The sequence below is a fragment of the Macrotis lagotis genome, chromosome 8, assembly GCF_037893015.1.
Source record: "Macrotis lagotis isolate mMagLag1 chromosome 8, bilby.v1.9.chrom.fasta, whole genome shotgun sequence".
Taxonomy (NCBI): Eukaryota; Metazoa; Chordata; class Mammalia; order Peramelemorphia; family Peramelidae; genus Macrotis; species Macrotis lagotis.
The window spans coordinates 98,709,255-98,721,299 of NC_133665.1; the positions used below are offsets into that span (position 1 = coordinate 98,709,255).

Here is a 12,045-nt window from a genome sequence, read left to right on the forward strand (position 1 = left end):
CCTCCTCCTGGTCCTGGAGGTCGCTGCCGTGGGTAGAGGGCTGCTGGCCTCGGGGAGCCGGGCGGCGGCCTGCCCTTCGGCCCCGGCCCCGCGGAGCCGCCCCCGGCATGGCCCCGGTCTCCCGAGCCCGAGGGCAGCGCGCGTCCAATCCGCTTCCAGGGGCGCGCCCGGGCGGGCTGGGATTTGAGCCGAGGCCCGGCGCGGGGACGCGCATCCGCGGCGCGCGCCGGGGCGGGCAGTGAATGGAGCATTGTCGTCGCGCCGCCCCCGCCGCCTCCCCGCCCCGCCCCCGCCCGTGAGGGGGAGGGCCAGGGCCAGGGCGAGGGCGGGGCCAGGCGGCTCCCAGCCCCGGCCGCCGCCGCCGCCGCCCGCCGCCGCCGCCGCCGCCGCGCCCCGCCGCCCCGCCTGCCTATGTGGCCGAGGGGAAGGCGCGGGGCCGGACCCGGCGCGCCGCCGCTGAGCCGCGGCCGGATGGGGCCGGACCGCCCGCACTGAGGAGCCGGGGCCGAGGGCGAGAGGAGCCGGCCCGCCCTCCCGGCCCCAGGAGCCGCATGGCGGCCGCCTCCTCGGCCATGGCCCCGGCTCTGACCGAAGCCCCCGCGGCCCCCGCGGCCCCCGCGGCGGCCGGGCCCCGCGCCCGAGACCTGCTGTGGAGGCCGGAGGCGGCAGGTCGGCGCCCGGAGCTCGGGCCCGAGCGGCGGCCGGCCCCGGAGGGGCAGGCGGCGGCGCTGCGGAGCCGGCAGGCAGCGCTGTGGGGCCGGGCGCGGAGGCTGTGCCGCCGGCTGCAGGTGGTGCGGGCTCGGCAGGTGGAGCGGCACGTCCGGCAGCAGCTGGCCGGCCTCTGGCGGCACCTGGCCCCCGGGCCCGAGCCGCCCGCCCCGCCGGCGCCGGCGCCTCCGCCCGCCGCCCGGGCGGCCGAGCTTCGGCGGCTGGTGGGCAGCGCCACCGCCCTGCTGCGGGCGGTGCAGCGGGACTGCGACTCGGACGCGACCGACACGGGCAGCGGCAGCAGCGGCGGCAGCAGCGGCGGCAGCAGCGCGGGCAGCGGCAGCGGCAGCAGCAGCGGCAGCGGCAGCAGCTGCTCCTCGGGCGCGGAGGAAGAGGAGGAAGAGGCGGCGCTGCGGGGCCCCCCGGGCCGGCCTCCGCCGCCGCCGCCGCCGCCCGCAGCCGCCGGGTGAGTGCCGAGGCGGGGAGGGGGCGCCCGGGGAAGCTGCCGCCAGGGCGGGGCCGCGGCGCGGAGGCCCGGGGGCAGTGCCCGGGGGCAGAGCCCGGCTAGTGGCCGCCGGGCCCTCGGCTTCCCCAGGCCGGCGGCCGCCCTGGCGCTGCCCGTAACTCGAGTCTGGAATTTTCTGACTGGCTTAATTGTTGTGCCCTCTAAAGCAAGTATTGGAAAATAGTCTCTAGCCCGTGGCTAAAAGGAAAGTTCCACCTTCTTCCCCTTCCCTCTCCCTTCTGTATTTAGGCAGAAAGGAAATAATCTTCCTTTGGTAAGTAGCATGTTCCTGAACTGCTAGTCACGGGACACTTTTACATTTGACCATTCTTTTGATCCAAAAATTTTAGCAATGAGTTCTTTAGATTAGAAAATTTCTGCAGGCCTGTAACTTCAAACTTTAGCAGTTTAGTGACTTCATTATTAGTTACTTTTAGCTGCAGTTCAGAGATTTCCCTGCCTGCAGACTTTTCACCTTGTCCTAGGAAGTGGGCTGCCACCAGTTTTTCAAAGGCTTTTGACAACCAACAGATGTTTTGGTCATTGTAATTTCTGTTAATTTTGCAGAAGGTACCCACAGAGACAACTTTGAAAGTAATACACTAAGAAGTGCCCTGACGGAAAACTGCTAATTTCCTCATCTTCTATTAGGATTAATTCAGAGAGGTAGCCGTCCTTTTGAGAGTGTGAATTTTGCCTAGAAGTCTATGTAGACTTTGGTGTTTATAGTGTAAATCCATATCCATATAGCTTAAACTTTGTTCCCCAAAGGGAAGTCTAGGCAAGTTTTGAAAATTTTCTTAGTGTCATTCGAGCATAAAGATGTTTCCAGGAAGTAGAAATTGGTGATGGTGACTCTGGAAGGTACAAGGTTTTGATGACAGTTTGAAAAATAATTTTCTTAGAGAAGAACAGTTATTTGGACTCTGAGAAGTGGAAATTGGAAAATAGGGTGAAAATTCAGTTTAAGATATAAACTGAGGGGCGGCTAGGTGGCACAGTGGATAGAGCATGGCCCTGGAGTCAGGAGGACCTGTGTTCAAATCCAGCCTCAGACACTTAATAATTACCTAGCTGTGTAGCCTTGGGTGAGTCACTTAACCCCATTTGCCTTGCAAAAAAGAAAAGAAAATACCGTTGTTTTGAAAATATACTACCCTTTAGTTTGATGGCCAAAAAAGCAAAAGTCGGAATTCACTGGCATACTGTAACATAAAGCCTCATAGATTTGGAGATACTTGCATCTTGACTCCAAACATCTTACTATCTAACCTCACTGCTTTTCAGTAGGATTATAGCTAAATTCTCATGGTCAGAAACATGTTTGACCTATTGATATACATCTATATTTTCTGCCTCTTTTTTGAAGTTAAAATTTTAGATAATATACTTTAAAAAAAAAAAAGAACAATTTCAACTGTATAAGTACTTAGATTGCAACCTCTCCAGACTTAAGTCTCAATGACTTTCTGTGGTCAAATGAAATTCATGACCTGCTGGGCAGCCTGGTTATAGGCCTTAGCCAGCTACGCTGATTCTTAAGGTTGTCATGCCCATGCTTATTTGCAAAGCCTTCCTGCTTTGAAAGAACTTGCTAGAGCTTGAACTCTTCTGGCAAAGTATCTGAGAAATAAGGATCACCTCCAATGACAGGATGAAACATCAAGACTTTACTCTGAAGGACATGATATTCTAGGGGAAGAAAAAAATGTAAGGGTAGTGCACAACTGCATTTGTTTGATACTAGCAGACACATTTCATCATTTTAATTAGATGAAATAGAAAGAGGGCTAGCTATCTGCAATTGACTAACATGACTTATGATTTGCTTGTTTATGGTATGAAGAAGAAACTCCATTTTTTTTTATGTACAGAAACGATGTCCTCTAATCTCAACAGTCAGTGATTTTAGGGGATCTCCATTTTTGTTTGGTTTGGTTTTTATTTACTACAGTGGGTATATAGTCATTCAACAGATGGTAAGCATTTGGTAAGCACTTATGATGGTAAAGTGCTGAGGACAGGTCATACCTATTCCTCTCCTCCCCTGGGAACATGGGGTGGAGGTGCTGTGAGAAAGGGAGATTTTCCATTTAATTCTGTTTGTAAAGCATTAATCTAGGAACAAACAAATTCTCTGGAAGGTTGTGATTTGTCCAGTATTACAAAGGTAGTATTCTCTTTACACTAGTCTATACTCCGCCTTGTGTAAGCAGAATTTGACTTTTGCTCAAGAAAGACCCTGGTATTAGAAACAGCTGTAGATAAAAATTGCTTACTAGTAAATGAAATTATGGTACAGATAGGGGTCCCAGGAATTCATAGAGTTGAAAAATCAATATGGATTAATTAGAATGATCACAAAAGATTTTGTGGTTGAGTAAATGAAACTTGAAATAGCCCTTGAAGGAATTCTGTTATGTGAACTCTCCAAGGTAAGCTGTGAGAAAAGTATCCATGTTCAGGACCCAACTGGAATGGAAGATTTCTGTTGGAAATAGTAGGAAATAGGATGGAAGAAAGGAGGAAGATGCAGTTGGTGAAGATTTTTGAAGTGATAGTAGTTTGACATAGTCAAACATAACTTCCTGAGTAGGAGAGATATGTTGTATAGAACACTATCCCAAATTAATGGGCAGGGGAGATTTGGAACTCAAAATTTTTGAAACAAATATTAAAAAATCTAAACTATGCTATCTTGAAGGAACTTTACTGAAACCTATGCATAAAGTGAAGACGTCCTAGATTTTTATGGTATTTCAAGTGGGAAGGTCAGGGAGAGGGGAAAAGATACATAAAGAAACATTAGGAAGGAATAGTTGAAAAAATGTGACTGGTTACTTCAAAAATCTCTGTGTTCATTGACATGAGTATTGATACCGCAAGTACATATCATGAACTTTATATGTAAATGATTTTTATACCTTGCTATGGTTGAAAAAATTCATCACCTCTTGAACAGCAGTCCAGAGATGAGTTTCTCAAAACTTACATAGGCTGTTACTCCCAGGATAGACCTTCAGTAGAGTTGGAAGGTACCCTAGAGGTCATCTAGGTGAATTTCCTCATTTTACAGATAAAGAAACTGAGGCCCCTAAGATGTTGTGATTTGCCCAAGGTAACCAACCAGTCATTATCACATGAAGCCTTTTGAGCTTGCCAGGGATATTACACCCCTGGCAGAAGGCTCTGCCCTTCATTGATGTGTCTTACCTGCTGAACCAGAGAACTCTCGATACCTAAGAAGGAGCATCACAGAACCATAACAGTACTGCTGATCTTGAAATAGTAACTAATAACTCTACAGTGTTTTTGGAGTTCACATAAAAACCTTCCATGATGCAGTAAAAAGATGTCTGAGTTGGTACTTTGAGGTGATAGGGTGTTTCAGTGGATCTTGAGTTCCTCTGTGTGGATACTGCCTCCTACCAGAAAGGCTGAAACCTGTTCATGACTCTTTCTGAGGAATTCCTGTAATTTTCTCCCAGAATCATCCATTGTATCCACCCTGAATGCTGGAAGTTTCCGGATTTTCCTGTAGATAAGACATGTACCAGTGCACCATGTGGGAAAATCTGTTTTCACTACTTTTGCTGCATGATTTACCTGTTTCCTTTTCTAGTTATTTTTATCTCATAGTTTATGCCACTTCTTCCTTGAAATTCACTCTTGGTCATTGTGCTACAGTCCAATCAATCACCCCTACCATGGTTCCTCAGTGTTCTTTAGGTGACTTGACATTTTTATCTTTGGAGGTTGTGGTATTGAATCCAACAGACATTTATTAAATGTGTACTGTGTACAAAGGAAATGTGTGAGGCTTTGGAAACACTAAGACCACGAGGGTGGAAAATATATCTTAGACATCTAGTAAATGCAAAATATCAGGAAATAATTTCATTAGGAAGAGGACAATAATTAATCATGGTGAATAAGATTGGGATTAGAAATTAGAAAGCTAACATTGATTAGCTCTTTAAGGTTTGGAAAAATGGTTTTCAAATATTTTCTCATTTTATCCTCAACAACTTATTCTCATTTTTTTCTCATGAGGAAACTGTGGTTGTGAAGGGGGGTTAGTGATTTTAGCTCAGGGCCACACAGCTAGTAAATATCTGAGACAATTTGAATTTGTCTGCCTGACCCCAAGACCTAAAAACACTTGTCTGCCACACTGTCTAGATGTATTGTCTGATGCCACCTTTCCCATCTACTTGCTTACTTTTTTACTTTGTTCATTAATATTTAAAGAGTTCAAAAATAATTAAAAAGCACTTTCAGTTATCCAGTCAAGTATTTATAGTGCAAGTGTTTCCTCCAATATAGAGATAAAGAAACTAAGGTTTCCCGTGATTTAGCCAGTCATATACAGCTGATAAATAGTATGACATAGTGGAGGGGCAGGGGGATAAAGGGAGGAATCTTTTAACTTGAATCTGGATAATTGGGTTTGAATCTTTCTTTTTTAAATGTTACTTCATTTTTTCCGATAAAATGCAAAGATAGTTTTCAACATTCATCTATTTGTAAACTTGTGAGTTTCACATTTTTCTACATCCCTCTCCCCATGACAGTAATGTCATATAAGTTTTATATATTGAACTCTGTTTAACATATTTCCTATTAGTCGTCTTGTGAAAGAAGAATCAGAACCAAAGGGTTAAACCATGAGAAACAAAAGAAGTTTTAAAAAGTGAACAATAGTATGCTTTGGTCTGCGTTCAAATTCCATAGTTCTTTCTCTGGATATAGATGGTTTTTTCCCACCACAAGTCTTTTAGGATTGTCTTTCATCACTGAATTCTGAGAAGAGTTGAGTCCTTCGTAGTTGATTGTCACATAATGTTACTGTTAATGTATACAGTATTCTCTTGGTTTTGCTCACTTGACTCAGCATCAGTTGATGGCAAGTCTTTCCAGACATTTCTGAAGTCTGCCATTCATGATTTCTTACAGAACAATAGTATTCTATCACATTTATATACCACAGTTTCTTCAGTTACTCCAATTGGGTTTGAATCTTGACTGACAGTTACAGATTTGATATCACAGGAAAGACTGTTGATCTCTGAACCTTAGTTTTCTCTTTTATGAAATAGGGATAATACCTTTTATATGTATCTAGTAGAATGTTATGACCAAATGTAATAATATATGTATTTTAGGAGCTTTCAAGTGCCTATAGGAATCCAATAGGACTCAAACCTACATCCAAGAACTCAAAATCCTCTGTTTTTCCATTACACCACATTCTAGTAAGGTCAGCTAAATAAGCTATCCAGCCCATCCCCCGAAAATGATAATTATTATTGTTAACCTGTAAGGTTCTATGTCTAGGCCCTGAAATCTTAAGTACTTCTCTGGTTATCTCTAACTGCTTGCTTTCTGTCTGAATTATCTTGTTAGGGAATATAAGATTTTATTTTGAAATATAAATAGGATATTTATTTCTTGAATACAGATTGATTTTAATTAAGATTTTTTAATCAGTAGTGCCTAAGAGGCAGATGTAGGATCTGGAAAACCTAAGTTGTCTCACTTCTGACACGCATTTAGAGTAATGTGACCCCTGGGTAAATTACTTAATTTATAAATGCCTCAGATAGTTCTTAAATTTCCTACATTGTAGATTTTTTTGCCAGTCTTATTCTGGAAGAAGGATGTCCTTATCAGGAGTTCTTTACAGTAACTAAAACAATTACAAGGCTGCCCCCCCCCCTTGTGCCAATATACGGCCTTGCTCAGGAGGCTTAAATACATGTTTATTGTAATAATAATTTTTTTGATATCATATATCTGTTATTTTAGGATTTAGAGCAAGAGAGACCAAGAGGAATTCAGTTAGGACTTTAAACATGCTCTTAGGTGAAGAATTTACCTCAGGCTAGCTTGCCCTGCTACTTGTGTGACCTGGGGCAAGTCATTTAATCTTTCTGGACACTTGGGTTATTTATATGACTTAAGAAGATCCTGCTGGTTCTATAGCTATGAACAAAGGAGAAATCTGATGCTTCTTAAAAAAAAGCCTAACTACTTAACGTACCCTTAAAATAACAAAGGTAGTAGCAAAATTGTCCCTATTGTGGCTTACTTTGATTTGGGGCTGGCGAAAATGTTGGCTATGTGGAAATGCCTGTTTTTTTAAATCTTGAAAAATCCAACTATCTTGACAAAAAAGATTCAATCATTTATGTTCATGGAAGTTTGCTTCATACTTTGCAACAGTACCAGAACTAGAGAAATTTATTAATAACTGTCAAATTCATTTTAGCTAAAAGAAAAATTCTTTTTGTAATTCTGAGCATAAAAATAAATGTCATATTGAAAAGTCCCTTGCTTCCTAGGGGAAAAAATGTAGAGTTTTTAATCTAAGGATAAGAATCAACCAACCAGTTTGTACACATTTGTTTGTTGCCTCCCCCAAGGGATTCTAAGCTCTTGAGGGATAAAGTTTGACGTTTACCTCTTTTTTTTTAAACTGGTTCATAAGCACAGTAGGTGCTAAATAAATGTGTACTGACTGACTGAATTCTTTTAGAGAATCCTGTAGAAAAATAAATGTCTTCAATTCTGTCTTACAAGTATTTATTATTAAGCATCTTCTGTGTATAAGACTGGCACCTGGTAATACAAAGATGATTTTTTTTTACTTAATAGCATTTTTATTTCAATTAATTGTAACAATAATAGTTTTCAACATGCATTTTTGTATAATTTTGATTTCCAAAATATTCTCCCTCCCTCCTCCCCAAGACAGTAAGTTATCTGATATAGGTTATACATGTGCAATCATGTTAAATACATTTCCATTTTTAGTCCTGTTGTGCAAGATGAATTAGAACAAAAGTGAGAAAAAGACCCACATGTTCCAAAATTGAGGGAAATGTCCATCAATTGATCATTTGTATTGCTGAGAACTAAATCCACCATAGTTGATCATCTCATACTGTTCCTGTTATTGTATAGAGTTCTCCAGGTTCTGCTCACTTCACTCAGCATCACTTCATGGTTTTTTTGTTTTTTTTAGTTTTTGCAAGGCAATGGGGTTAAGTGGCTTGCCCAAGGCCACACAGCTAGGTAATTATTAAGTGTCTGAGGCTGGATTTGACACCCTCTATTCATGGTTTCTTATAGAGTAAAAGTAGTCAATCACATTATATTCATAGACCAAAGCTTGTTCAGCCATTCCCAATTGATGGGTGTTTCCTCAGTTTCCAGTTCTTTGCCACCACAAAAAGAACTGCTATAAATATTTTGGAACATATGGGTCTTTTCCCCATTTTTATGATCTTTCTTGGGAGATAGACCTAGTAGTAATATTGCTAGATCAAAGAGATGTACATTTTTATTGCCCTTTGGGCACCAGCAGTGCATTAGTACCCCAGTTTTCCTTCATCCCCTCCAACATTGATCATTTCCCTTTTCTGTCATATTAGCCATTCTGATAGATGTGAGCTGGCACCTCCAAGTAACAAAGACAAATTAATTCTAGCGCCATATGTCTTCAAATTGTTTCCAATTTATTCTTTACAGAGCTTGTTTGTACACATTTGTTTGCTCATTGTCTCCTTTGTTAGAATGTGAGCTCCCTGAGCACAGGGACCCAATTTTGTTTCTTTTTGGGTACTTACTTCCTAGCATGTATTAGGTACTTTCAAAATGTTTGTTGATTGACAAAATTGAAAACAGTTGTTGAATTCAGGTAGGTTACATTCTACTGGAAAGGGAGATGAAACATGTAAGCAATGTGGAATTAGAATAAAAAACTTAAGAAGTCATAGTATCATGTTTGTTTTAAAATATATAATTAGTTTTAAAGCTGAAATTTAATTTAGAAAGCTTCTATATATTAATCATTAAAATCCCTACCTCTGACTACCTAATTTTTTTTTTAATTTTTATTTTTTTGGCTTTTGCAAGGCAAATGGGGTTAAGTGGCTTTCCCAAGGCCACACATTTAGGTAATTATTAAGTGTCTGAGGCTGGATTTGAACTCAGGTACTCCTGACTCCAGGGCCGGTGCTCTATCCACTGCACCACCTAGCTGCCCCATGACTACCTATTTTATCATGAAGATCTGAAATGTCTTCTCTTATCTCCTAAAGACTTCTCTTTGATCATAAGAATCTCAGTTAATCAGATATTTGTTAAGTACTTGCTATATGCTAAAAAATTTTCTAAACTTTGGAAACTTAAGAAATTACTCCTGTTCTTTTCTTCCTCATGGAGTTAGGAAAAAGAGGAAGTTGATAAAAGTAATCCAGGATCAGCATTTAGCAAAGAGAAGGGAGCAAGAGACTCAACAGTAGAAGATATCTACAGACAATTCTCACTTCTGTTTTCCACTTACAAATTGAATTCCCCTTTCAGGAACCCCTATCAGGATCCCCAGCAATCCTCTGCTGCAGGCACTGAAGCAGCTCTGGAAAGACCTCATGGTCTTTAAGTTGCAGCAGTTAGTCCTGTGTCCTCAATGCCAAAAATCATATTTTTCCTGATGTTTGTAAGAGCCAAAGATTTTGGTTTCAGGAACTTAATTTTCTGAGTATTCAGTAACTTTGGTTGCCAGGATTGCCAAGAAGGCAGTGATTGACAGAGAGACAAGGTCTATAGCTCCAGCAGAAGTTTCTGATTCGCTTCTCTACAAAGTTGCTTCCCTGGATTATGACTTTGGGGCTTGTGGTTGGGGAAGGGATACCAGGAATCCCAGGATTCTAGGACTTAATTATGAACATCAACCCTGGAATCAGGAGAACTTGAGTTCAAATTTGGCCTTAGACACTTGACACTAAATTACTAGCTGTGTGACTTTGGGCAAGTCACCTAACTCTGATTCCTCAAATCCAGGGTTATCTCCAGTTGACCTGGTCACTAAACCCAAATGACTCCAGAGGAGAAAGTGGGGTTGATGACTTAGCTCTGCACCGCCTCACTCAAATCTAGTTCATTTGTATGACATGGCATCACCACCCTGATGCCATGTGTTCTTTGAGAATGAGGGCAAATATCAACTGTGTGGGGTAAAAATCCACTTAAAAAATATAGACTCCTCTGAACAAAAAAAGAAGGTTTATTTTGGCTTTTCTCAAGAAAAGGGCACACTCCATGTCTCACAAAGGTAGTAAAGATCAAGGAGCTGCCCCGAATTGACAGTCAAGTAAGATTATATGGCCTAACTCTATCTCCTTCTCCTTCCTATTATTGTCCCTCTCTGTCGACTCATTGGTTAGTCTTCAGAGTTACATTCTACTTTTGAAAATCTACCCCAGCAACAAAGAAAAGAATGAAAGGTTTTCATAAAATATTACCTCACCATCCAGATGGTGAGAATAACCTTTAGGGTTATAACTATCTTATTGAAATAACAGTCTACTTATCATCAAACAAGAGGAGTCTTATGAGCTTCTTTGGAATGCGAGGTTTTTCCCATGAGAACAGTCTACTGTTTTCCCAGTTAAGATAGTTTTATCATCAAATAGGTGACTAACTAAAAATGCAAGGTCTCTCTGGAAACAGTCCACTATTCCCCCGCCCCCAACAGAATCAGGAGGGTGCCTGGCTTGGCATACGAGGTCTCTCTCCCTCTTTCTTCTAAAAGGCAAAAGATTTATACAATCTGCAGAGAAACCAGAGTATTCCCTCTTTCTTCTAAGAATAGTCTAAGAGTAATAGTCTGTCTTCGTTTTAATGATTTTTAATCCTGAGAGGACTTCACTAGGAATATTAACTCTCAGAGGGAATATCCCACTCAGCATCATCACCCTCCCCTCCCCCATTCCCCATTAAGAAAGAACACAAAGAAAAAAAATTTCTAGCAAGTATATATAATTAATCAAAATAAATATCCACATTGACCATGTTATTACACCCCCTTCCCAAATTTGTCTAATTCTGAATTCTGAGACCTCTGTATCTCTATTCGGAGTTGGGTAGCATGTTTCATCTTTAGTCCTCTTAAATCCTAGTTACTCAATGAACTGATGTGGAATTCAGCACAATGATATTCAATCACACACACACACACACACACACACACACACACACACACATTCCATAGCTTGTTCAGCCATTCCCCAATTTATGAGCACTCCTTCAAATTTCCCCCTTTTGCCACCTGAAACAGAACTATCAAAATGTATGTATAACCTCTGAGTTTGTTTTGCCAAGAAGTCCCCCTCCCAACACCCCTTTAACTGTCCTCCCCTTCTTATTTTTCTGTTGAGGTGAATGAATTTTCTTAGCCAACTGTGTGTATTTTTATCCTTCCTTAGATTACTCCAGATGAGAGTGAAGTTCAAGTATCAACCACTTGCCACTGCTCCCTCTCCTTGTTGTATAGATGTCTGCTTGTACCCCCTGATTATGTGAAATAATATTCCCTAACTTTCTTTTCCCTTCCTCTGCTCCTCTAGAGTATTGCTTTTCATGCCTTATTTTCATATTTTCCTTAAGATCAAAGGTATTACAGAAGTGTTCTCAGGCTCTAATTGGATTCCTTCTGTGATGATTAAAAAAGGTCAAAAAGAAAACATGTATCATCTCTCTGTATTCGAATGTAAGCAGGTTATCCTTAATGAATCCTTTAATTCATTCAGTTTAATTCATGCTTATTTGCCTTTTTTATATCTCTTTTTACTCCTGTGTTTGAATTTCAGAGTTTTTACACAGTTCTGGTCTTTTCATCAGGAATGCTTGAAAGCCCTCTATTTCATTAAAGGTCCAGGTCTATTCTTTCCCCTCTAGTGTTATACCCATTTTTATTAAATAAGTTATTCTTGGCTGAAAGCCCCTAACATTTGTCTTCTGGCATATTGTATTCCAAATTCTCTGCT

General features: G+C 41.9%; 1 protein-coding gene across 1 annotated transcript in view; it reads left to right on the forward strand.

Annotated features, from left to right (window-relative positions):
• Positions 1-379: 379 nt before the first annotated feature.
• The window catches only part of LOC141495880 (uncharacterized), a 120,649-nt gene continuing 108,983 nt past the window's right edge, over positions 380-12,045 (forward strand). The window contains exon 1 of the mRNA XM_074197728.1: positions 380-1,174. Within this exon, the coding sequence (XP_074053829.1) occupies positions 552-1,174 (623 nt within the window). The 5' untranslated portion in view covers positions 380-551. The remainder of the gene's footprint in view (positions 1,175-12,045) is intronic.